At 33.7% G+C, this 25,419-nt stretch overlaps 2 protein-coding genes across 3 annotated transcripts in view; one reads left to right on the top strand and one right to left on the bottom strand.

The window, feature by feature from the left end:
- The window catches only part of LOC129775557 (hemicentin-1-like), a 211,410-nt gene that overhangs the window by 165,070 nt on the left and 20,921 nt on the right, over positions 1 to 25,419 (bottom strand). The gene's annotated exons all lie outside the window — the stretch shown is intronic.
- LOC129775558 (uncharacterized) lies at positions 15,358 to 16,359 on the top strand. Its single transcript, XM_055780416.1, has 2 exons — positions 15,358 to 15,552; positions 15,617 to 16,359. The coding sequence occupies exons 1-2, from the start codon at positions 15,430 to 15,432 to the stop codon at positions 16,259 to 16,261; spliced, it is 768 nt and encodes a 255-aa protein (XP_055636391.1). The 5' UTR covers positions 15,358 to 15,429; the 3' UTR covers positions 16,262 to 16,359.

The following is a 25,419-nucleotide window of genomic DNA, read 5'->3' as shown; positions in this document are numbered from 1 at the left end:
ACGATATTAGCGTAATGGGTCTAACGTTTTACGGAGAGAGCGAGATTGAAAATTGGTTTTTACGCTTAAAGAATTTAAACTCTAATTGGAACCCACCGAGGCGATTCACGCCGATGTACGAACGAATCAATGGGACCAAATTTGACATGTACCACGGCACTCCTTCGGACACTACTGCTAATCGGAGCGCTATTTCTGACCGAATGAAATACATATTATTAAATCCTGTTCAGTATTCCACACGCGTACACACAAGAGCCAAGCTTTTACGCGAATTGAAATCAATTCTTCGACAGGATAGAAACAGTGGCAGTATTCAGTATGCGGTAGCGGCACAACATGGCGCAGCATGGAAATGGCAAACCGCAAACTGGACCTCTCGTCCTGCCACTTCTCCGCCCCGGTCCGTAATCTACCAAGATCTTTCACCTGCTCAACTCCTCGCACACGTAAACGTGTTGTGGCTAACAAACATGTACAACGCGGCGAATCCCAATTCCGAAATGTATAATTTTGATGAGCAAAACATGCAACTGCTGCTTCTGTTCCCTCGCTGTATTCCGTATTTCGAGTCTGGGGTGGCCGGCCATTCGCCATCCACAACAAAATAAAATAACGAGAACCACCAATGTCCGTTGGTTCCAACCGTTCAACGCAGAGAAGAAAAAAAATCCTAAATGGAAATTATAACCCTTGCGCGCTACTCTTGCAATGCAATGCAATTTCGCTTCCTTTTCAGTTTACCCCCGCGTGCCACATTCCATGTCCCCCTCCCGCAAATGAACACCAGCCAACCGTTCGATTCTCTTGTACACCCTTCTTTTCATTGGAACCAGGAGACCTCACTCATAATCAACGTCATTCTGGGAACTTTCAAGCCAGGCCACCTGATGAATTATATTCTGAGCAACTCCCCGGGATGTCGAGGGGAGCGCACATCTCTCTTGCACTTTTTCTGGACGTACGCAAGAATGTTTCTACGGAATAATCAGCATATCACCTTTTTTAAATATTGGATGAGTCTTGATTTTTTTGACGTAGGATTGCGTCTGTCTGGAACGTATTGAAAAACTGAGAATCGGTCGCCTTATGAAAAATTGTCGAATTGATTACACTCTAACAATCCATTGCAATACAGAAAATTCTCAATATTTCAATAGTAAATTAATTGGAATACTGTTGTCAGTAGCGGCATGGTCGTTTCTGTAAGTGGTGGACTGCGACTGCGGTGTATTTTTTTTTCCAAAGATGCTCAAAGTTAACATACACCAAATATCAGAATGTAGCCCTACGTCAACTATACGGTCGTATCTCGGGAATTAAATCTGAAATTTGCCATATGATATCCGGGATCCGAATCAATAGTGCATACTACATGTCTGAAACCTGGGACCAGAATATGAAACCTGCTTTTTCATTGGAAATTTGCTTCGAACCAAAATGTATATTGAATATACCCGAATAATCAATAAGCATCAAAATTTGCATTCGATCAGCTTTATATACTGCTTAGAAACCTACTCCACTGCTAACAACAGATTCCAATTTAATGCAGTTGTACAGTCAAAATGTTGGTTACTGGAAAAAGTATTTGAATGTTTTTTTTTCTTATATACTGATTTACATTCAATTTACAATGCAAAAATGCATTCAAAAAACTAACACAGGCAAACCTGTTTTTATACGAAGGATAGGGACCGCACAAAAAATCGCATAACAAAATCGTACTAAATTTCACCAGGAGCTTTGAAAAATAGTTTTCACTACACAATTCGAAATGTCTCAATCAAATCTGAAATTCGTTAATCGGACTCTTATCTGCTAATCTTATTTGATCTCTGGCTTCTCGAATTTGAAATCATTGTTCTGCATTCCAACTCAGGATTTAAACCCGAAAACTAATTCATAGTCTCAATTTTATTTTTCAGATTTTTGAGATTTTTTCTTCTGATTTTTAATTTTTGGTTTTAAATATTTTTTAGATTTTATATATTTTAGAGCTTTTGAACATTGATTTTCTGAAACCTGGAAGGTTTCGAGTTTTTATTTGTTCGACTATTCGATTTTTCGATTCCCGTTATCTAACATTCCAAAAATTTAAAAATTCAAAGATCAAATAACATAATGAATGAAAAAACAAGAATCAAAGATTCATAAAATCATCAAAATTTGAAATCAAAAGATCTAAAACTTTCAATTAAAAATCACAAAATCAAAAAAAATAAAAATCAAAAATTCTAAATTTAAAAATTCAAAAATTAAATAATGAAAATAAAACAAAAAACAAGAAATAAATGAACAAAGTTCTAAAAGACAAAATCAAAATGAATAGGAAAGCACAAAATCACAAAACAGAGAACTAAAAAATCATAAAATTCAAAAATTCAAAAAATTCTAAATATAAGAATCTTATTTCTGCAATTTTTCAATTTGAAGATTTTTTTAAAATTTCATTATTTTTTTCACTTTTGGTTTTTTATTTTTATTTATTTTTTCATTTGTTGTAGATTTTGAGGATTTTTGTGTTTTCTAGTTTATCTAGTTTATTATTTTTCTAGTTTATCAAGATTTTCTAAATTTTCGAGTTTTCGAGTTTCTTTTTTTTTCAATATTTTAATTCATTCAATGCAGTTTTTTCAAGATTTTTGAGTTTTTGAAGATTTTAAAAAAAATTATTTTCCAGATTTCAGCGATTTTAAGTTTTTTTTTGTAGATTCAAGATTTAAAAAAAAACAAACATTTTCAAGACATTCGTGTTTTTTAGGTTTTCGAAATTTTCGTAGATTCTCAAGATTTTCATATTTTCGAGATTCTGAAGATTTGTATTATCCTATGATCTTGAAGTTTTTTGAGATCCAGAGGATTCGTGGATTTTCGGATAAATTTAAGGATATTCAGATTTTATTTTTTTTGTTTTCCAATTTGATTTAAGTTTTTTTGGGATATCTGGATTTTTTAATTTTGAGGGTTTTTGGATTTCTGAATTTTCGTTTTTTTTTTATTTTTTGATTATCCGACTTTTTTTCTTTTCCTTCTTTTAAGATTTAGATTTCGAGGATGATTACTGTGATTTCTGAGATTTTATAAATTTTGGAAAATTTCGTGAATTTTTAAGATTTTTATAAATTTTGAAGATCTCTGAAATTTTTGTGGTTTTCTTACAATTTCAAGATTTTAGAAAAAAAACGAGGTCATAAATTCTATTTACGAAATTTTTGAAACTTTTAAAGTTTTTAGAGTTTTAAGATTTTTGAAATTTTAAAGATTTTTATGATTTTTAAGTTTTTTTAAGATTTTTAAGATTTCTGCGTTTTTCATGGTTTTAGAGATAGAGAATTTTCAAGATATATGAGCTATTCACGATTTGAGAGATTTTCTGAATTTTAGGTTCTTAAGTTTTCTTGAGATCTTCTTGAGGCTTTTGGATTTTTCAATTTCAGCATTTTTCGATTTTTTAATTTTTAAGTTTTCCAATGTTTAGACTTTACGTGTTATTGGATATCTGATTTTTTTTGAGGTTGTTGGATTTCAGAATTTTTGATTTTTTTTTTATTTTTGTATTTTTTATTGTTTGGTTTTCCTATTTCTTTTCTTTTCCTTTTTTCAAATTTCAGATTTCAAGGATTTCGTGATTATTGTGATTTTTGAGATATTATAAATTTTGAAAATTTTCGTGAATTTTTAAGATTTTTAATTGAAGATTTTCGACCTTTTTGTATTTTTTGACATTTTTAAAATTTCAGAGAAATTTTGATATTATTGATTTTTTTTTTTATTTTTGAAACTTAAATTTTTAGAGTTTTAAGATTCTTTAGATTTTCAAGATTTTCAAATTTTTCAAGATTTTCAAATTTTTCAAGATTTTCAAGTTTTATAAGATTTTTAAGATTTTTCAGATTTCTGCGTTTTTTATGATTTTAGAGATTGTAATTTTTTGGTAAGTTCTCAAGATGTTGTAGATTTTCAAGATTTCCAAGATTTCCGATTTTTGATTTTTTTTGTTTACATTTTTTGAGGTTTGGTTTGATTTCTGGATGAATATGGATGTTCGCGACCAACCGCGCGAAAGAGGAACAAGTGTCAAAAAGGTAGTTTCCCTTCCAAATTTTCAGTCCTTTTTTCACATCCAAGCCTCTCCATCCTTCCACAACCACAATCACAACCAACACATAACCCAATGCACAGTATAACGAGAGCCGAACGCATACAAACAAACACAGCATACTAATCGATCTCTACCAATACAATATTTGCCATTCTGTTTCCTACCCTTAACTGAGCAATATCGCGAATAAATCAAGTGTTGAGTAGTTATTCCGGAGTGTGTTTATTTCTCCAACAAGCCACAATCCAAAATCCTGAGCTATCATCATCCAGGCCTCCTGGCTGAAGGAACCGCCATTATCCTTAATGGCGTGATCCACCAATGGATGTTATGAAATTTTTGATTTATTTTTTTATTTTTTCGATTTTTCGATTTTAAAATATATTTTTTCAAGTTTTCGATTTCAGATTACGAGAATTTCGACATCTTTGATATCTTCAAAATATTCTGTATCTTCAAGATTCTAGTAATTTTTGAGATTTTAAAATTAAAAAATAAAAATAAATTTAAATTTTTAAAATTTTTGTAATTTGTGAGATTTTTTAAGATTTTGTTGATTTGTTGATTTGTTGATTTTACGACTTTGATTTTTCAATTAACATCTCGAGACTTCGAGATATCGAGATTTAATTTCAGACAAAATCAGGAAAGTAAAACCCAAAATTTCGCACCGTTTTTCGGTGATATTGTCTTTTCAGACCTAATCGTTGCTGATTTATCCGTTTAGATAAATCTCTAAACGGATAAATCGTCTCCCAAATTGTTCCTTCTAACGGATCACTCAGAGTGTTATATTCCATCCAAAATTCAAATTCCATTTCAATTTTCTCAAAGTTTCACTCAAATTTCGACAAAATTTGCACAATATGTCCATCAAATATGAAGGAATTTAAAATACTTTAAACTATAAGTGAAATAAAACTCAAATAAATGAAATGGATAAGGTACAGATAAACAATAACATAATCGAAATCAACAAGAAAAAAAATCAGCGAATCAAATCTTTTTGATTTTTTTACCATGGCAAGACAAATATCTAAGACTAGACATGCAAACCATTTGATAAATCAGACAGTTACAGCGTTTGTGAGAAATACTGAAACTCCTAAAAAACTGTCGAATATTACCAGCAAAAAATGATGTTTCAAATATCATAATACTTTCTATACCGCAGTAGCATCGAACTGCAGTTCAAGTTTAAGCCAATTTTCGAATTCATCGCTTCATGCTTCCAATCAAAATTCTGCTGTGGTTTCGCAGCACAAGAAGACCTACATGTGCTTGTTTCGCTGTGCAGTTTTTTGTCAAAATTTTCACCTGTCATTCTGGTTTGCAGCAGCGACCCAATCAACCGAACACTGACGGTTTCAGATTTGGTCTGCACCTGTTGTCTGTCGAAAAATCTGTTCGCAAAGCAAAGAGCAAAAAATATCACACACATATAATATTATGCTCTGCGTGTTATGTTTTGTGGTCTAAGCACATATGGTAAATTGAAGAAAATACTGTCCCGGAACTATGTCAAATAATTGCTTGAAACTAATAAATAACTTCCTGCACTAACAGAACCAGAAACGCTACGGCCAAATTTAACTTTCAGCGAACTTATCAAATTAACGTTATTTACATGGCCCACTTTCGAGCGCGAGCGTTCAGCTTCTTACCTTCGCGCGGTTAATGTCAACAGCATCATGCCGCCACCTTATATGCTGGGATGAAAACCAGTCCGAGGCGACAGCAGGCCGCCATTTTTAAAAGAAACTGGTCGCACCCAAAACCGAACCTTGCCGGGACCAGTTCCAAGCACAGATCTCGAATCTCGTGTGTTGATGCATCCCGTGACTGAACACCACCGAACCCGCGATGGCGATGAAAGTTGGCAGCACACTTTGAGTGCTTTGAGGGCTGCTGTGCGAGATATGGGCAGAGGGTTTTTTTTCGACCGTCATCATGGCAATCATCATGAGCCCTCGCATTCCAATCTTAATTTTAGTTGTGTGATGCACTTTGGCACATGGAAGACGACATAAACTCGATCCATTGATTGCCTTCTGTTCGGAGGACTATCGCGTGTTCCAATTATGGAAAACATTGATAATTTTGTTCGTGTAAAAATTTGAAAGACAAAAATGACGTGACCCGAAATTTTGGGATATATTTGGAGCACATTCGAGTCACCATTCCGTGCCAATCGAATTCGTCAATGAGGGAGCCTATTTAGTCGTTTATTCACTCCATAGACTCTCTTTCCGGTCGTTTTGTTTTTCTTCCGTGAACCAAAAATAACATATTTCATTCACAATCCGTCGTCGTGTCTCTGTTTTTATTTGCGTTTCACCCAGTCTTGATTGCAAAAGCCAATCGTAAAAATTTGGGCAAAGAAATTTTTGGTCAATCGGAGCATAAGGCGAACGCGCGAAATGTTCAGTGTTTAGTTTTCTTTGACCAGTCGGACATCCATTACTGTCTACGCAGTAGCAGTGATGCCAACCAAAATTTTGAAATAGTTGGAAAAATTCGAAAAAAAAACTGGAAAAAGCAGGAAAGAATTTTTCTGTTTTTCTCAATTTAGTTTATATTAGCAATAAACATTACGATATACAATGACTGTGTCAGTGTGTGGCATTTTCAATTTTGGTTATTCTGTTTGTGATAATACATTTTAATATTATGCTCTTGTTTTGCATTTTATGTCATTCTAACTAACCCTCACTTTTCTTCGTGCATGTCTACATAATTTTTGGAAGTTGGAATTCCTCGTTTAGTTTTTGTTCTTGTTATACTTTTTAGTTTGTACTAAAAAAACCGTTCAACGGTTGCTTAGCAATGCGACAGAATCAGACTTGTTGTGATATTTTTTCTTATTTTGGGAAGATCAAACATTGTGTCCTTTTTAGGGAAAAAAAATTTCCCCAAAGTAAAGATACATTCTTGTTTTCCTTTACAGTTAAGTCAGCAAAATCAAGGATTCGGATTTCCCTAAATTTATTATCGATACCCTGAATATCATTTCGATCTCAAATATTTGGAAGACTTTGTAGAAAGGCTAAATGCGCTTTCTAGAACTAACGAATGTCAATAAAAGGGAAGCATAATAATTGGGAAAACATTCGATCACACTATGGTCCTATAGTGGATAGATAGATCGTGTCCGGGAAAAATCGTAAACAAAACGTAACAAAAATAACCGCAGAGATTCTCATGAAAGGGGGAAAAGAATACAATTTTGGGAAGCGAATTCTTGAAAATGACAAAAAAAATTAAAAACCTGGATGCAATTGTGAAAAATCAAAGAAAACTGAAGCTCTGCCTAAAAAAACTGGCAATATCCAGGATAAACTGGAAGGTTGGCAACTCTGCACAGTATCCGCTCATCGGTGCTTCCCACAGTAAGCGGAAAAACGCTAGGCGGTTCTCCCGTGCGGTTTTACGCAATGATAAGGCGCAGCCAAGGTTCAATAATAGATACAAATGAGAGAAACCACACACAGCGACTGAAATGTACCCATATTTTTTTAACGCGGGGGATACGTATCTCGTAAAAAAAAGCCCTCAATTCGAAAAATCCGCGTAAAAAACCGCTCAAAAACGCATTATTTTGAAAATCCACGTAAAAAAAGCGTTAATTCAAAAATACGCGTGAAAAACTGCATTAATTTGAATATCTGCGTAAAAACCGCGTCGATCTGAAAATATGCGTGAAAAATGACCACTTGAATTCGAAAATCCGCGAAAAAAATAACCGCGTTGATTCGAAAATCCACATTAATTAAAAAATACGCGTAATAAAAAATGCATTTATTCAAATATCATCGTTAATTTTTTTTAATTTTTTCTCACAAGCTGAGGTTTTTTTTACATAACATATCCAAAAATCAAAGAGGCTTAACTTTTGTTCTTGAATTATGATTTTTCAAAGAACAAATTGAATTATGATTTTTTTTTGAATTTTCAAATTTTTCAACCTGTGGTCCGAAAAAATCAATTTTTCCCATTTTTTTCACCACAAAAGTTCATAAGTTTCGAACTACTGGACTGATTCAAATGAATGACACATCAAATTAAACTTGCGAAAAAGAATGAATTTTGTCTTGGTAATAAAAAAAAATACCGCGTTAATTGAAAAATGCGCGTAATAAAAACTGCATTAAATCAAATATCATCGTAAAAAAACCGCCTTAATTCCGCATGACCGCTTTATTTCTAAAATTCGTGTAATAAAAATCAGCGTCAATTCGAAAATCCATTAAAAAAACGTGTTAATTTGAAAATTTCACGCAGTGAAAACTGCATTAATTTGAATATCCTCGTAAAAAACGGTGTTGATTTGAAAATCTGCTCAAATAACTTTTTTTTTAATTCCTCCAAAACTGCACGCTATTTTGCACGTTATTCACTAATACTAACGCGAAGACCTTTATGGCATACCTGATAACTGTCTAAGTTCGTTGGTTTGAGTTCACGGTGAGAAGACAATAAACCGTCCATGATTGGCATAACTACTTTTTGACGTAGGACTACGTCTTTCATTTTTATACCGGAGTGTAAAATCAAATTTTCGAAAACGAAAGCGTTACGCTCGTCAATTCATTTTCTAGTCAATTCAAATCATAATGACGGCGAATGCCGCAGTAGTGCTAGTCGAAGCAAAGCTACTACGAGGAGAGTCGATTTAATTTGTCATCTTCGAATATTTCGAGCCTTGATCAGTACTGCTTTGAATCCTCATATTGCTGCGGAGTGTATCAACGGCTCATCCTTAGTTGTTGTTCATTTGCTGGAAGTTAGCAGAATGTCCTCCTATGTCATTACTTCATCAACGAATTTGAGCTCTCCGATGCTGGATAATGCTATGGTGCACCTTACCTGTAATAGGAGAAAAAAAGGAACATGTTAAGTTGGTTGACAATTTATTATGCTGATATGATATGGTTGTGCGCCTCAAATTCTCGTTTGCCAGAATTACTTCAGTTCTTCACCTCTCCCATGTAATGATTCGAAAAATGATGGTAATATAAAAATAAGTTAATAATAGTAATAGTAATAGTAATAGTAATAGTAATAGTAATAGTAATAGTAATAGTAATAGTAACAGTAATAGTAATAGTAATAGTAGTAGTAATAGTAATAGTAATAGTAATAGTAATAGTAATAGTAATAGTAATAGTAATAGTAATAGTAATAGTAATAGTAATAGTAATAGTAATAGTAATAGTAATAGTAATAGTAATAGTAATAGTAATAGTAATAGTAATAGTAATAGTAATAGTAATAGTAATAGTAATAGTAATAGTAATAGTAATAGTAATAGTAATAGTAATAGTAATAGTAATAGTAATAGTAATAGTAATAGTAATAGTAATAGTAATAGTAATAGTAATAGTAATAGTAATAGTAATAGTAATAGTAATAGTAATAGTAATAGTAATAGTAATAGTAATAGTAATAGTAATAGTAATAGTAATAGTAATAGTAATAGTAACAGTAATAGTAATAGTAATAGTAATAGTAATAGTATTAGTAATAGTAATAGTAATAGTAATAGTAATAGTAATAGTAATAGTAATAGTAATAGTAATAGTAATAGTAATAGTAATAGTAATAGTAATAGTAATAGTATTAGTAATAGTAATAGTAATAGTAATAGTAATAGTAATAGTAATAGTAATAGTAATAGTAATAGTAATAGTAATAGTAATAGTAATAGTAATAGTAATAGTAATAGTAATAGTAATAGTAATAGTAATAGTAATAGTAATAGTAATAGTAATAGTAATAGTAATAGTAATAGTAATAGTAATAGTAATAGTAATAGTAATAGTAATAGTAATAGTAATAGTAATAGTAATAGTAATAGTAATAGTAATAGTAATAGTAATAGTAATAGTAATAGTAATAGTAATAGTAATAGTAATAGTAATAGTAATAGTAATAGTAATAGTAATAGTAATAGTAATAGTAATAGTAATAGTAATAGTAATAGTAATAGTAACAGTAATAGTAATAGTAATAGTAATAGTAATAGTATTAGTAATAGTAATAGTAATAGTAATAGTAATAGTAATAGTAATAGTATTAGTAATAGTAATAGTAATAGTAATAGTAATAGTAATAGTAATAGTAATAGTAATAGTAATAGTAATAGTAATAGTAATAGTAATAGTAATAGTAATAGTAATAGTAATAGTAATAGTAATAGTAATAGTAATAGTAATAGTAATAGTAATAGTAATAGTAATAGTAATAGTAATAGTAATAGTAATAGTAATAGTAATAGTAATAGTAATAGTAATAGTAATATTAATAGTAACAACTTTTCCCCCTTTCTTGAAAAATAACGTTTTCCAATAATTCATATCATTTGAACTACTCTACCGATCTTCTGGATCAACATATCAAATTAAAGCCAATTAGCTAGTCTTACTTGGAAAAATATTTTACTGGCAGAAAATTTTGGTTTTGTTTTTTGTAATTATTGCTTGTATTTGTTTTTGCTGTTTAAATGGCTCTGGACTAGAGGGTGCTATATTTTTTTCTTGAGAGCTGAGGTTTTGTAATGTAATAGCATATCCAAAAATCAAAGAGGCTTTGTTTTTTGTTCTAGAATTATGATTTTTCAAGGTTAACCAATGGTTCGAAAATTTTTCCTCTTTTTTCCACCACAAAAATTCATAATTTATGAACTACTGAACCGATTCAGATAATTGACATATCAAATAAATGCCTATGGGATAGAAACAATCTTTAAAAATCTCAAACTTACGAAACAAAAATTATTAATTGTATTTGTTTTTTCTAGTTCACTCGGTTAAAGATAGAGGGCGCTACATTCTTAAATATTTTGTTTGTTTACATGGTTTTGGACTAGAGGGCGCAATGTTTTTATATTTTTTTCCTTAAAGATGAGGTTTTTTTACATATCATACCCAGATATGTGATTATTATCGTTCTTAAGTTATGATTTTTCAAAATGACCAAATGACCAAAAAATCAATTATTTCTCCTTTTTTTAAAAATCATTTTTTAAGAAAAATCATAACTTTATAGTGTACATTTTTTCTCATATTGTATATTACACATTAGCCATTTTTAGGTGTAAGATTATTCCTATCTCATGGGTGATATTTTCTTTATTATTGATTGTACAGTCAACTCTCCCTAACTCGATGTTCTGTATCTCGATATTTTCCCTAACTCGATGGATTTCATGGCACCTTCGATTTCACAAACATTCTTCTCTCCCTAACTCGATACCTCCCTTACTCGATGCCTCTCTTACTCGATGGGCTTTGTTTCATTTTTCCATGGATTTTTACCTCGCTAACTCGATTGATTTTCGCGTACTTGTTTTTGTGCGTTTCTAGCTGTCATTTCAATTGCTCTTGAAAGTGAAGACGAAGTGTTCGTATTATCAAGGATTTTTTTTCAAGTATGGAAAACCAGGGAAAACCTTTCAAGCGAACGATTAAAACGCTAACCATAGCGCAACGTTTGAGCATCATCGAGCAGGTCGGAAAGTATGGGCGAAAGGTGTCTGAAGTTGCAAAAGATTTCAGTATTGCACAAAGTACGGTGTCAACACTATTCAAGCAAAAGGAAAAATGGCATCGGATGGGAAAATTGAATGTGGACAAAAAGCGTATAAGGTTGGTTGGGAACGAGAAGCTGGAACGGTCAATGGAAATTTTTGTCAATCAAGCCAGAGAGAATAATTTACCTCTCTCAGGTTCTATTCTTCGGGAGAAGGCTTGCGAATTTGTCCAGAAACTGGGAATTCCCAATTTTAAAGGAAGTTCTGGATGGCTAAGTAAATTTTTAAAACGGCAAAAGATGACATTTCGGAAGCTATGTGGCGAGAGTGCCAGTGTAGATCTCAGTGTAACGGACAACTGGATTTCGCAAACCCTACCCAGTATAATCGCCGAGTATGATGCACGTGATATCTACAATGCAGACGAAACAGGACTTTTCTACAAATGTTTGCCAGACAAAACATTTGCATTTCGATCAGGAACTTGCCACGGAGGAAAATATTCGAAACAACGTCTGACAGTCATGTGTGCAACCAACATGGACGGAAGCGATAAACTACCATTGCTGGTCATTGGAAAGAGTAAAAACCCACGGTGTTTCAAAAAGAAGAAATCATTACCAGTGATATACGAGAGTAACACCAACCCCTGGATGACCTCTATTCTTTTTGAGAAATGGATTATGCAACTTGACGAAAGATTTTCCAAAGAAAATAGAAAGGTATTGATTCGGGAATTATGTGTAATGGGAATGTATCATACTTATATCTCTTTCTCCTCAAAGGTGGTCATGTTCGTTGATAATTGTACAGCGCACCCAAAATCTCTCCAACCAAAGCTTAAATCGATAAATTTGCAGTTTTTTCCACCAAACTCTACTTCAGTAGTTCAGCCGCTGGACTTGGGCATAATCAGGAACCTGAAACAGTACTATCGCCATGAATTAGTAAAACGAAGACTGCTAGAGATGGAGGATACAACGGTATTTTTTTCCTTTTTACATTCATGTTATTCAGCACTCATACTGTATTCAAATATACTCTAGGACCCTTCAGATATATCGGTATTGGATGCAATTGAATTACTTTCACGCTCTTGGATAAACAAGGTTAAATCTGAGACTGTTCAAAATTGCTTCAGGAAAACCGGATTTTCCATAAATGATGATGATGATATTCCGCTGGCAGAATTAATGCGTCGTGAGCTTGCTGCTGTCGACAGTGCAGTACCATTCGATAGTTCATCGTCATTTGATGAATATTGCGAAATGGATCAAAACGAGATTTGCTGTGATCTAATGACTGATACCGATATACTGGAAAGTGTTGAAGAAGCTGAAAAAAACGTTGAAAATAGTAGTCCTATGGAGTTAGAGGAGGTTCAGGAAGTTTCAGCTGATTGTTTTGCAATTACACCTTCGAACGTTAAATAGAATATGTCCGAAATATTGCAATCAACTGAAAATGTTCCCGTGAAACTATTTGAACATTTCTTTGCGATTGAACAGTTCCTGCGTGATCGTTACAATTTAGTTTGAATTATATACATAATTAATATTTTCTTTGTTAACCTAGTTCCTTTTCCATTTCCAATCCCATTTTACAATAAAATTGGCCTACTAAACAAACATCCTATGTATTTTAAATTTATATTAAAATTTGAGAAAAGAATGTATAATAGTACATGCGCATTAGTACATATAGGGTAAATGTACTAATGCACAAAAACAAATCAATTATAGTAATATCCTGTATACGCAATGGTACCAATTATAGTAAACCCCATGTACCATAATTGGTTTATTCCTAATTGGGTCATATTTTTAAGCCCTAATATTGGGACACTTACCCCAACATCATATATTTGCAATTTGTGGCATAAAAAAAATATGAAAAAATGTTCTGTATCTCGATACCTCCCTAACTCGATGGTCCCTTGGATATCGAGTTAGGGAGAGTTGACTGTATTTGTTTTTCATATTTTACATGGTTAAAGATAGAGAGCACTATATTTTTAAAAATATTTTTTCTTTCAAGCTGATGATTTTTTTACATAACATATCCAAAAATCAGAGATGTGTTTCTCTTCGTTTTTGAATTATGATTTTTCAAAATTATCTTGCTTTCAGTCTTTGTTCAATATTCCTTTGAGAACAGACTAGATCAACACGACTAGAATTCGATTTTTTCGCTAGTGTAATTTTTTTTTCTAAGAGAAATATCTCATTGGCTTCAATGTTATAGGTCGATTATCTAAATCGGTTCAGTATTTAAAAAGTTACAATTTAAAAAAAAAATGTATTTAGAAAAAAGGGGAAAAAATGATTTTGGAACCACATCTCTGATTTTGGTTATATTATGTAAAAACCTCAGCTTTCATGAAAATTTTGTCCCGCCCGAAATTTATTTTTCGCTATCACATCCACGTTTTCTTACTAAGCGCTGTTCATGGGTCCAATCGCAGAATTATTCATTGATTGATCTTCTAATCTACCCTTTAAAATTAGCTAACCACCATAGAATCATTCACTGCACCCTTAAACTTCCATATGCCTAATTTGGTTTCATTTGCTTGATTAATTCGCGAGTAATGCAGACATTTGTGTTTCATTTGTATGGCAGCCCCCCTTAGAGAGGGGGGTGGAGTGTCTAACCACCATCGAATTATTTATTGCACCCTTAAACCTCCATATGCCTAATTTGGTTTCATTTGCTCAATTAATTCTCGAGTAATGCAGAAATTTGTGCTTCATTTGTATGGCAGCCCCCCCTAAGAGAGGGGGTAGAGGTGTCTAACCACCATAGAAACATTTATTGCACCCTAAAGTTTCCCTTGATTAGTTCTCGAATAATGCAAAAATGTGTGTTTCATTTGTATTGCAGCCCCCCCTAAGAGAGTATCTAACCACCATAGAATCATTTATTGCACCCTAAAACCTCCACACGGCATTTGCTTGATTGATTCTCGAGAAATTCAGAAATTTGTGTTTCATTTGTGTGGCAGCCCCCCCTTAGAGTGGGGGAGGGGTCTCAAACTATCACGAAAACCTTCCCCGGCCCCAAAACCCCTACATACCAATTTTCATGTCGACCGGTTCAGTAGTCTCCGAGTCCATAAGAATCTGTCGGATTCAGACAGACAGACAGAAATCCATTTTCATATATATAGATATAGCGCCCTCTATTCTAAAGTCATGAAAACAACTAAAAACTAATACAAACAAAAACTACTACAACAAAATTAAATTTTTTTTGCAAGAATAATATTTTTCCAAAAGTTACAAAAAAAAAGCTAATTGGCTTCAGTTTAATATATCGATCATCTGAATCGGTCCAGTAGCTCAAAAGTTATAAATTTTCCAAAAGAAATCATTTTTGGAAAAAAGTGGGAAACATTGATTTTTCGGACAACCCTAATGGACCCTAAGTCGAAAATCTGAGAACCACTATATCGGTTTGGCATGGAACGACTGTATATATATATTCTAATACATTGGCGAAGTAATTGGTAAAATATGACACATGTCCTTTCCAGGGCTGGTGACGTTCCACTAAATAGTTATTTATAAATTTTCGATGTTTTTTAAAAATATTTTCATGTATCAATGATTCCGTAGTCCTCGTAGTCCCGTAGTCCCTATATTTTTTTCAATCTAATTTCTGTACAATTAGTAGACTTTGAGTTAGACATTTGGTGCCCTTGGTTACGTTTTCTTCAACTCAACAACCGCGTTCCTTTTTTCAGACAGACGTCGAGAATCAGTAGTTTGAACGGTTTGCACTTTCAAACGCCATGAATCGCAAGCCACCACCTCGGAACACAGTGGAAGACAAAGATGACCGAATACGAGTATGCTACAAAGGCAAGAAGTTTGTGATCCCCCGTTCGGAATACACCAGAAGCCTAACGCAGGAGGTATTTCTGGAGTTGTAATGACGCGTCCCGGCTCTTGCTAACGATCTTACTCTGATTTGGCTAGGATCATAAACGAGATGGTTTGGTAGATCAAAATACGGAAAAAGCGGATGCGTCCATCGAATGTGGAACAAAGTTGGATTCAGACCTTGTTGAAACGACAACTACCACAAATTTTCTCAACAAGTTCGTGAACGGCTTCCGTGAAACCATGGAACCATCAAATACGCCGAACCATGCCGAGAAATCCAGCTCAGTTCATAATTACGCTCTGGAAGACGCCACTGAAAGCAACGCATCGATTGTGGAAGACGAACCCGTCCGGATGGTTAGTTTCACGGAATGCACCGAAACGAGGACTTCCCAGCCAGGGTCAAGCACAACGTTTGCTATCCCATCCTCCGGTTGTTTGAATTCTCGAACCTCCCAAGAGTCTGTTGGGTCGCTGTCGGAACTGAAGAGCAACATGATCGCCCTCATCAACCAAACCATTGGTGAGCTGCAATCGCGGCAGAATGTGGTGGTGACGCAGGGAGGAAACGACGTGGGAAACGTGGTATCGATGCATCCTGGCGGGGATGGCTCGGGGGTGGTCCCGCGAATAAGGAACGTTGATGAAATACGGCAAATGAAAAGAGACATCAAGCTACGCTTGCTGACGGAAATCGAAGTGGTATTGATGCGGCTTAAGGATATGGAGCGGGAGTAGAAAGACTTTTTGTATTTATTATGATTTTTTTGAATTCTGGATTTTTTCTTAATGTAGTAAATTTTGATCAGGTTGAGAACAAATTGTGTTCTGAAACGAATAACTCAGTATTGTTGCAGAACTATTGAAAATATTAAATATTTTTAGAAACATATGCCAGTGGAATCTAAACCACTGAAATTGTTTATCATTAGCAGTGTAACGAATCCTTGGAATGGATGGTGAATGATTTTCCGCATGTGTAGCTTCTTCGAACGCTGGCAACTGCAAAACACCATCAGCTCCAACGATCATGCGATTCGAAAAACGAAAAATCCAAACTTACGAACCGCAAAGAACAAAGATGGTCGCGTAATGACGAGATAACAATAGGTTGATCCGTGTAAGAGAGATGAAATTCAACACCGACGAAAGCGAGGGAGGGCACGCAGAGGGACGAGGGTCCCTTGTTTCTATTTAATTAGACATGAAAAGAAGATAAAGTGGAGAAAAAAAAACCATACCGTAAGGTATTGCTCGCCGTCTCGTGATAGAACGCAAGTCGGTGCAAGAGGATGATGATGAATGAGGACACGACAATAAAAAACAACACCGTCAAGAAGTTTGTACCTGGGAGGCTGTTACCTGCCTCCGAAGGGCTGTCCTGTCGTCCTGTATGAACGGCGGACGATGGTGTGGAGTAGAACAAAGCCAAAAAAGAACCATTAACCGAGACTCCGAGGATATTGGACCAGACGTGCGTATGGTTGCGTTTTGCCATTTGGTCCTTCCAAGGTTTTGAGATGAAAAAATAAGATATGGAGCAGATTTGTTGTATACAAAATTTATCAGGACAAAGATAGTCGCAATAACAACTAGGCAACGCTGTGTGATGGTGCCACTGAGTAGAGATTTCTTACATTTGTTGGAAGACACTTCAGGTGAAGTGTTTAGAGTTCTGCACCGACCGAAGGAAAACGAAACATTGTCAAGGTCCGCATAGCGAAAATCCTCCTCAATAGCACTCGAAAGCATTGTGTCGGGTGTCTTTCTATTTAGTGCACATGTATTCTCCAGTTTCTTCGTTTCTCGAATTGTTTTTAAGTTCATTCTATTGATATAATTCATAAAGTAAAAATAATAACAAAAATAATCCAATGATACAAAACTGAAGAAGCACAACATATTTGGGATAAATATGATCCGTTCTATAAAGTTTTTTCAAATATCTCTCTCCCACAACACATCCACAAACATTCACCCGAATGTAATAATTACCAGAATGCCACGTTACCCGAAATTCCCAAAAATAGATTGTGATTTTCGTTTTCGTTTTTTTAACGTTTCGGAAGCGAAACAAATTTCTAGTTCAAACCCTCTTTGATAGAAACAACGGAATGGTATGGAAATAAATAAAATCAATACGAATATAAAGGGGGTCTTCGTCGCCACATTGGTTGCGCGTTCGCTTCTTAAGCGACCGATCGTGAGTTCAAAACTCAGGGCCCTCAAATGACCGTCTTTGTGATGCTATAGAATAACTACGTCCACACAACATCAGCGAGATAGAGATCGATTCATTCATACAACTGCTCTGCTCTGCAAGAAATATCGGGCTGTTGTGCTATAAATAACACAAAAATAATCATATCAACTGTCTCCGCAATATGACGAAAATCTTAATCTATTTTTGTCGAAATGTTTCCTTCCCTCTAGTTCTAATAAGTGCTACATTCGTGTTGACAAAATTTTGTTCAATAAAATCTAATTCTGTTCATTTACATATTGTTCTATTGGTACTCAATGCCTTCGTTGTTATTGTTAAGTCACTTATTCTAGCCCACATGATGTATTTCTCTTATAAGTTCATTCGCCTCTGAATGCAAATCGCAAATGAAATTTCTTCTATGCTTACGCTTGGAGTGAGGGAAGAACCTTGGCTAATATCTCGTATGCCCTGCACTGAGCTTGCTTTGTGCATATTCTGAGAATGCATTCTGTCTTTCTATCAACCAATAATCGAGTTAGAAGCTTTTGAAATTCTTCATTATTTCGTTACATGCTCAATTTTTACTTATTTTTAACTGTTGTTAACGAGACGCTGTGGATTTTTTTGTAGAAAAAACATGTTTATTGCACTCGAATGGAAAACTCTACTTCATTCAGAGTATTATCCATCGATAGATATACATTTGTCCAATGTCTATGGCAATTTGTAAATGCCATGTTAAATAAACTGTCCCTCACTAGAACATTCATGTAGTCACTTCCCACATGTTCGTAAGAAGAGAGCGTTGATCAGCAAGTGTGTGCCCCATCGATGCAATAGGTGGTAGTCGGCAGGAGCCAAGTCTGGTGACGCAGACGAATCATGACTCAAAAACGAAAAAGAAACACCTCTCTGACTGATTCATGGACCTGTAATGTAAAAAAAAACTCAGCTTTCAAAAGCAAAATATAGAAAATACAGCGCCCTTTATCCCAAAGCCATGTAAACTATAAAAAACAAATACAAACAATAATCACAAAAGCAAAATTCTTTTTTTTTCGCAAATGCAAGTGCGCCTCTCTGATTTTTCAATATGTTATGTAAAATATCAAAAGTAAAGTGCTCCTTGTCTCTAAACCATGTAAACAATAAAAAAAATACAATCAATTACGAAAATAATTTTTTTTTTCATATGTAGTATTTTTCGAAGATGATGTCATTGCCTACAATTTGATATGACGGATCATCTCAATCGGTCTATTAGTTCAATAATGAATGTTTGAAACACAATTTTGAACTCAATTATATATGATTCGATTATATACAATTTTAGACTCGATTATTCAAGTTAGAAAAAAAAAACTATTTTTTTTGACGTCTCCAATAGCGTATTGAATCGAATATTCGTATGGCATCACAGGGAAACTTCGATATAAGGTACATTTCACTATCAAAATTGTACGTTGTATCGAAGCATGATACAAAAAAAAACTCAGAAACATATTACTTTATTATGATGCTGTTTGGGTAGAGTTAGTAGATAATGACGAAAAAAAACCAGAACTAGGATGTGAAGCCAACCTTTCTCATGATGTTTATCTTTATAATTTTTGATTGAGTATAAATAGATAAAATGACCGCTAGCTCGTTAAAACTTTTTCCTTGTAATGGTGCTCTTCTTCGGTTTTGGACTATTCATATAATTTTCGTTCTGAATTAGAAAAAATATTTTTAAGAAAAATTAATTTCAATTTTTATATGATTTTTTTAGTGTGATTTTTATAATTTTAGTGTATTTTTTTATGCAAAATTTTGTGGGTCAAGTTTTCAAGTTCTTTTTTTAGAAACAAACAATTGTAAGAAAAACTTACAATTTTCGAAAAATCCCAACTCAAAAACTATAAGAAATACAAAATTTTGGTCAGACAATGGAATATAAGAAATTGTTCAAGGTTTTATTGAAAAAAAGGCAAACGAGTTTAAACAAAAAATTGGAAATCAAAATTCGTTTTTCTCAAAATCATTTTTTTGTTAAATTTTGAACGAAAACTTAATGAATAATCCATACAACTACCAACAAGTCTCCTATATAAGACGGCGCCAGTGGTTGTATGGTTAGCGTAACAGCCTCACAATCCGATCGGCCTGGGTTCAATCCCAGCTGGCGTCGTTGGGATTTTCTGAGGCGAAAAATCTCTGGTTACGTCTTCCTTCGGAGCGGAAGTAAAAGAAGTTGGCCCGGCTCATGAGTTGTTGAGTCTGATAGGTAGGAACAGGTGGAGTCGCCTCCCTGATGTCGGTGATTGGCACTAAAGTGGCGGAAATAGGCCGACGAAAAATAAGCGAAGATAAAAAAAAAAAAAAAAAAAGTCTCCTATACACTATTTTTTTGAGAATTAAAAAACCGTTTCTGAGAAAAATGAATCTCAATTTTTAAAATATTTTTTAAGGGGAATTTCAAAAAAATGGTATTTTTTATGAAAATTTAAACAACTTCCTACATTTCATTTTTGACTTAAATTATGTATAACAGCGTTTGAGTTGGATTTTTTTGTGAAAAAATAAGAAAAAAAAACTGACCCTTTTCAAAAAGTCTAATTCCTTTTTGGGGATTTCAAGTATGCACAGGTGTTCAAATAACCAATGTATTTATATCCACAATGTTTCAATTCAATCTGAGATGGTGATTTTTTCTGAGAATTAAAAAAAAAACGTTTTTGAGAAAAATGAATCTCAATTTCAAAAATATTTTTAAGGGGAATTTAAAAAAAAATTGTATTTTTTATAAAAATTCAAACAACTTCCTACATTTCATTTTTGACTTAAATTTTGTAGGTATTAACTTCTAAGACGAGTAGGCATGAAATTCATCCGTTGAAAATGGGTACGTTATATCGAAGTTCCCCTGTAGAGGTTTTTATTTTTATCCAACTAATTCGCAAGCATTTGCGATGTATGTATGTCACTTCCATATTTTTGCATGTATTCCCAAAATAAACTAACGTTGGCAGAAAACATTTCATCTTCGGCAGAAAAAAAAATGCTGCTTCGTGTCCTGAAGGGACAAATGAGCAAGTAAAATCATCTGTTTTAGAAGCTTCAAAATGTTTGTATGTATGGAAGCGGACATCGATTTTTTTTCTATTTTCATCTCTTTTGGGATTGCAAAAAAAAGTCCAAACGATGTCAACGGGGATCGAACCGAGACCGGCAGAAATGCAATTGCAATGCTGTTTTACACGACCACGCTATCCACATAGCTAAAAGAAGAAGTTTAGGAAGTTTAGGAAGTGTTTTCTAAGAGTAAAAAGAAGAGCTTAACGTGAATCTATGTCTATCTCGGTCTGGGCCGTGTATGTGGCAAAGTATGCGAAAAGTTTTAATGCGTGCTTATTTGCAATGTGTCTCTTGTTTCGCTCGCTCATTCTCTTCATTGATCTTATATTGCAAAATCATATATATATATATATTTATATATATATATATATATATATATATATATATATATATATATATATATATATATATATATATATATATATAGTTATATACATATATATATATGTATATATATAAATATGTATATATATATATATATATATATATATATATATATATATATATATATATATATATGGTAAAGTAAAGGAAATCGAGGTTTTCGAAAAAAAAAATTTTGATGCCAAATTTCATAAAATTACATGTAACGTCGAGATCTTGTGTCATCCCGAAAAAAAAAATTTTTGTCAAAAATCTTCATTCTGGCATTTAGTTTTTTTTCGGAGTACGAAACGAAAAGTATGGCTTTGGGTGCCATTAAAAATAGTTATCTCGATTTCTCATTCGGAACTTGATACGAAGTGTTAATTTGTACGATAATTTACCCTATGCAAAATATTAGCTCATTCTGACTACATTTACTGGTGCCACAAACGTAAAAATTTGAGTTTTTTTGAAAAACGAAAAATACCCGAAAATCAAGGTTTTCAAAAAAAATTTTGATGCCAAATGTCTTAAAATTGCATTACTCGTCGAGATTTACAGTTATCTAAAAAAAAATTTGTCTAAAATCGATTTTTCAGGCGGAAAAACGACCAAGTGCAAAAAAAAACATTTTTTTGGGCAACAAAAAATTTCGAGATAACTGTAAATTTCGATGAGTAATGCAATTTTAAGACATTTGGCATCAACTTTTTTTTTAAAAACCTCGATTTTCGGTGATTTTTTGTATTTAAAAAAAAACTTTGGTAACTTTTTGAAATTCGAGATGAGCATTTTCATTGGCACCCTAATATGCAGCCATCCCATGCCAAACCGATATAGTGGTTCTCAGATTTTCGTTAAAAGTGCTAGTTTTGTTCTTTATCGCAAAACATTAGACCCGTATTTTTCATTTTTTCAGTGGGATGACCATTTCCATTCTAGGGAAGTCCGAAAAATCAACTTTTTCCTCTTTTTTTTTTTCCAAAAATGACTTTTTTCAAAAATTCATAACTTTTGAACTACTAGACCGATTCAGATGTTCGACATATCAAATTAAAGCCAATTACCTTGTCTTTTTTATTTTTATTTATATATATGTTTTATATATTTCTTATATTTTTTCTGAAAAGCTGAGGGTTTTTCACATAACAAAACCAAAAAGGCGTTTTTTTCTTTTTTGAGTTATGATTTTTCAAAGTTAATCGAAAGTTCCAAAATTTTTTTTTCCAACACGAAAGTTCATAACTTTTGATCTACTGAACCGATTCAGATGATCGACACATGAAAAAAAGGCAATTAGCTAGTCTTTTTTAAAAAATATTGGACTTGCGAAAAAAAAATTGATTTTGATTTCGTAATGAATTATTGTATTGGTTTTTTTTATAGTTTACATGGTTTCGGGATCAAGGATGCTGTATTTTTTTATATTTTTTTCTTGAAAGCTGAAGTTTTTTTACATAACATATCCAAAAATCAGAGATGTGTTATTTTTCGTTTTTAATTTATTATTTTTCCAAGTTAAAATGTTTTCAGTCTTCGTTCAATATTTCTATGCGACTAGAAATCACTTAATTTGCAAATGTGCCATTTTTTCAAAAAAGACTGGCTAATTAGCTTGAATTTGATATACCGATCATCTGAATTGGTCCAGTGGTTCAAAAGTAATAAATTTATGGACAAAGTCATTTTTGGAAAAATTGATTTTCTGGACCATCGGTTAACTTTAAAAAATCATTACTTAAAAACGAGAAAAACGCCTCTTTGGTTTCAACAGATGTTATGTGAAAAATCCTCAGCTTTTCAGAAAAAAATATAAGCGCCCTTGGTCCCGAGACAATGAAAACAATAAAGAAACGAATACAATCAATAATAACGAGAACAAAAGTATTAGTTTGAAAAAATACTAAATCAAAACTATGTGTACTTTGAGGCACCCCTAAATCATGTTCGATTGAGCTGAAATTTTGCACAGGTCAAAATGTACTTGGTCGGTTCTTTAAATTCTATGATTATTTTTTTTTTCCATACCTTCATTGCCTCTCAAGCTAAGTCCCAAAAGGTCGATTTTCTGCCAAATTTTTTTTTTCGAGATGACACCAGATCTTTAATGCATTTTTAAGTCATTTGGCATCGAAAATAAAACTTCGATTTTCCAAATTTCCTTTACTCCCCCCTTGGAAGATTTTCGAGGATCAAAAAATCAAAAACTTTGAGCGCTTTGAGACCGATTAAGCTGATATTTTGCACAGGTCATTTTTTGGCCAATAAACAAAATGTACATGGACGGTGTCTGAAATTCGATGATGAAATTTTTTTACATGCATCCATTGCCTCCCTAATATATCTATATATATATAAAAATGGATTTCAGTCTGTCTGTCTGATTCTTATGGACTCGGAAACTACTGAGCCGATCAACATGAAAATTGGTATGTAGGGGTTTTTGGGGCCGGGGAAGGTTTTTGTGATAGTTTGACAGCCCCCCCCCCTCTCTCTAAGGGGGGGGGGCTGTCATACAAATTAAACACAAATTTTTGCCTTACTCGAGAATTTATCAAGCAAATGAAACAAAATTTGGCATGTTGAGGTTAAAATAAATGTGTTTACGGTGGTTAGACACTCCACCCCCCTTCTCTAAGGGGGAGTTGCCATACAAATGAAAAACAAATTTCTGCATAATACCAATAGTAATCAAGCAAATGGAGCCAAATTTGTCGTGCGAATGTTTTAGGGGACACGAAACGTTTCCATTGTGAATAGACACTGCTCCCCTCTCTCTGAGGGGGGGCTGCCATACAAATGAAACTCAGATTTATGCATTACTCGAGAATTAATCAAGCAAATGGAATCAAATTTTGCATGTAGAGGTTTTAGGATGCAATAAATGTTATTATATTGGATCCCCACTCCTTTCCCCTCTCTAAGGGGGAGCTGCCATACAAATGAAACACAAATTTCTTCATAACTCGAGAATTAATCAAGCAAACGAACCCAAATTTGGCATGTGGAGGTTTTAGGGTGCAATAAATGTTTCTATATTGGATAGACACTCCTTCCCCCTCTCTAAGGGGGGGCTACCATACAAAATTCAACGGGGTCGATTAGAATATCAATCAATGAACAGTTCTGCGATTGGATTCATGAAATTGCTCAAAGAAAACATGAATGTTTGAAGTAATTGATAACAAAAAACAAATTTTAGACGGGACGAAGTTTGCCGGGTCAGCTAGTATATTATACAAATGCTATAGTAGTATTTGAGAGTCATGACATTTTCTGTTATTTTTAGGTGTTATTTTGAGAAAATTTATATTTATGAAACGCGTGTGATTCAGTTAATTAATATTTGTTACACTTGTTGTATGAATTCATACACACAAAGGTACAAAAATTTTGTCAGAGCCGCAACTGAAATTTAGGTCGTGGGACAGAAATGCAATTCACCAATGCACAGATTTAAATTTAATATCGCATATGTCCCGTTCGCATTATTGTAAACAAATATGTGAGCAGAAATCCTCTCTACTCATTCTATCAATTTGAACGCAGCTCTATGCACACATATTCCAAAAAATAGAACCCGATCAAGTGATCCATCGAGAGGTGCGAAGAGAGTACACACACCGAAAGTTAATAGTTTCAAACGCATCACAACCCCGGCTGGTTGTTGGGTCGGTTTTCGACCAAATACCAAACTTGGTACGTCGCGCTAGGCCACCGGTTCACAAAAGGCCCAACGTGAAGTTCGGAAAACAAGAAATCAGCAGCTCGAACCCATCAGCAATATCTCCCACAAACAAAAAAAAACTCACACACAACACCATCAGAATAGACATCGTTTCAGGATGATTCGATAAAGCTTCGGATCGAAAAGCAAACAGTTTTGGGAGCAAAAAAACATATTTCCTATCTTTTTATCCTATCTGCACCGGACAGGCTGGCTATCGCGTTCCTTTTGGGATCAGCACTGTGTTTATGCATATGTCCTGCCGATGATGAATACCAAACCCTCTCGTGCTCTCAATTCACGCAAGCATCGTGCCCATACTGCCAGCGGATGTGTACCTTGGTGGACCAAAGCAAATCAAACGGCTAGCCAATAGGCATCCTTGTGCATCAGACATCCGTCGCACGTCAACGATGCCCCCGTTGGAAAGCGAACCGGATGCGCTCGAGCCGTGGAAAAGCAGCGGCACTCCCGTGTTCG

Source organism: Toxorhynchites rutilus, chromosome 3 (assembly GCF_029784135.1).
Source record: "Toxorhynchites rutilus septentrionalis strain SRP chromosome 3, ASM2978413v1, whole genome shotgun sequence".
Classification (NCBI taxonomy): Eukaryota; Metazoa; Arthropoda; class Insecta; order Diptera; family Culicidae; genus Toxorhynchites; species Toxorhynchites rutilus.
The sequence above is the reverse complement of the archived record's forward strand: the minus strand, read 5'-3'. Positions and strand labels throughout refer to the sequence as shown.

Coding starts and splice junctions, on each gene's coding strand:
- LOC129775558 (XM_055780416.1), top strand. CDS start 15,430: ATGAATCGCAAGCCACCACCTCGGAACACAGTGGAAGACAAAGATGAC. Junction 15,553..15,616: donor CCAGAAGCCTAACGCAGGAG/GTATTTCTGGAG, acceptor TGATTTGGCTAG/GATCATAAACGAGATGGTTT.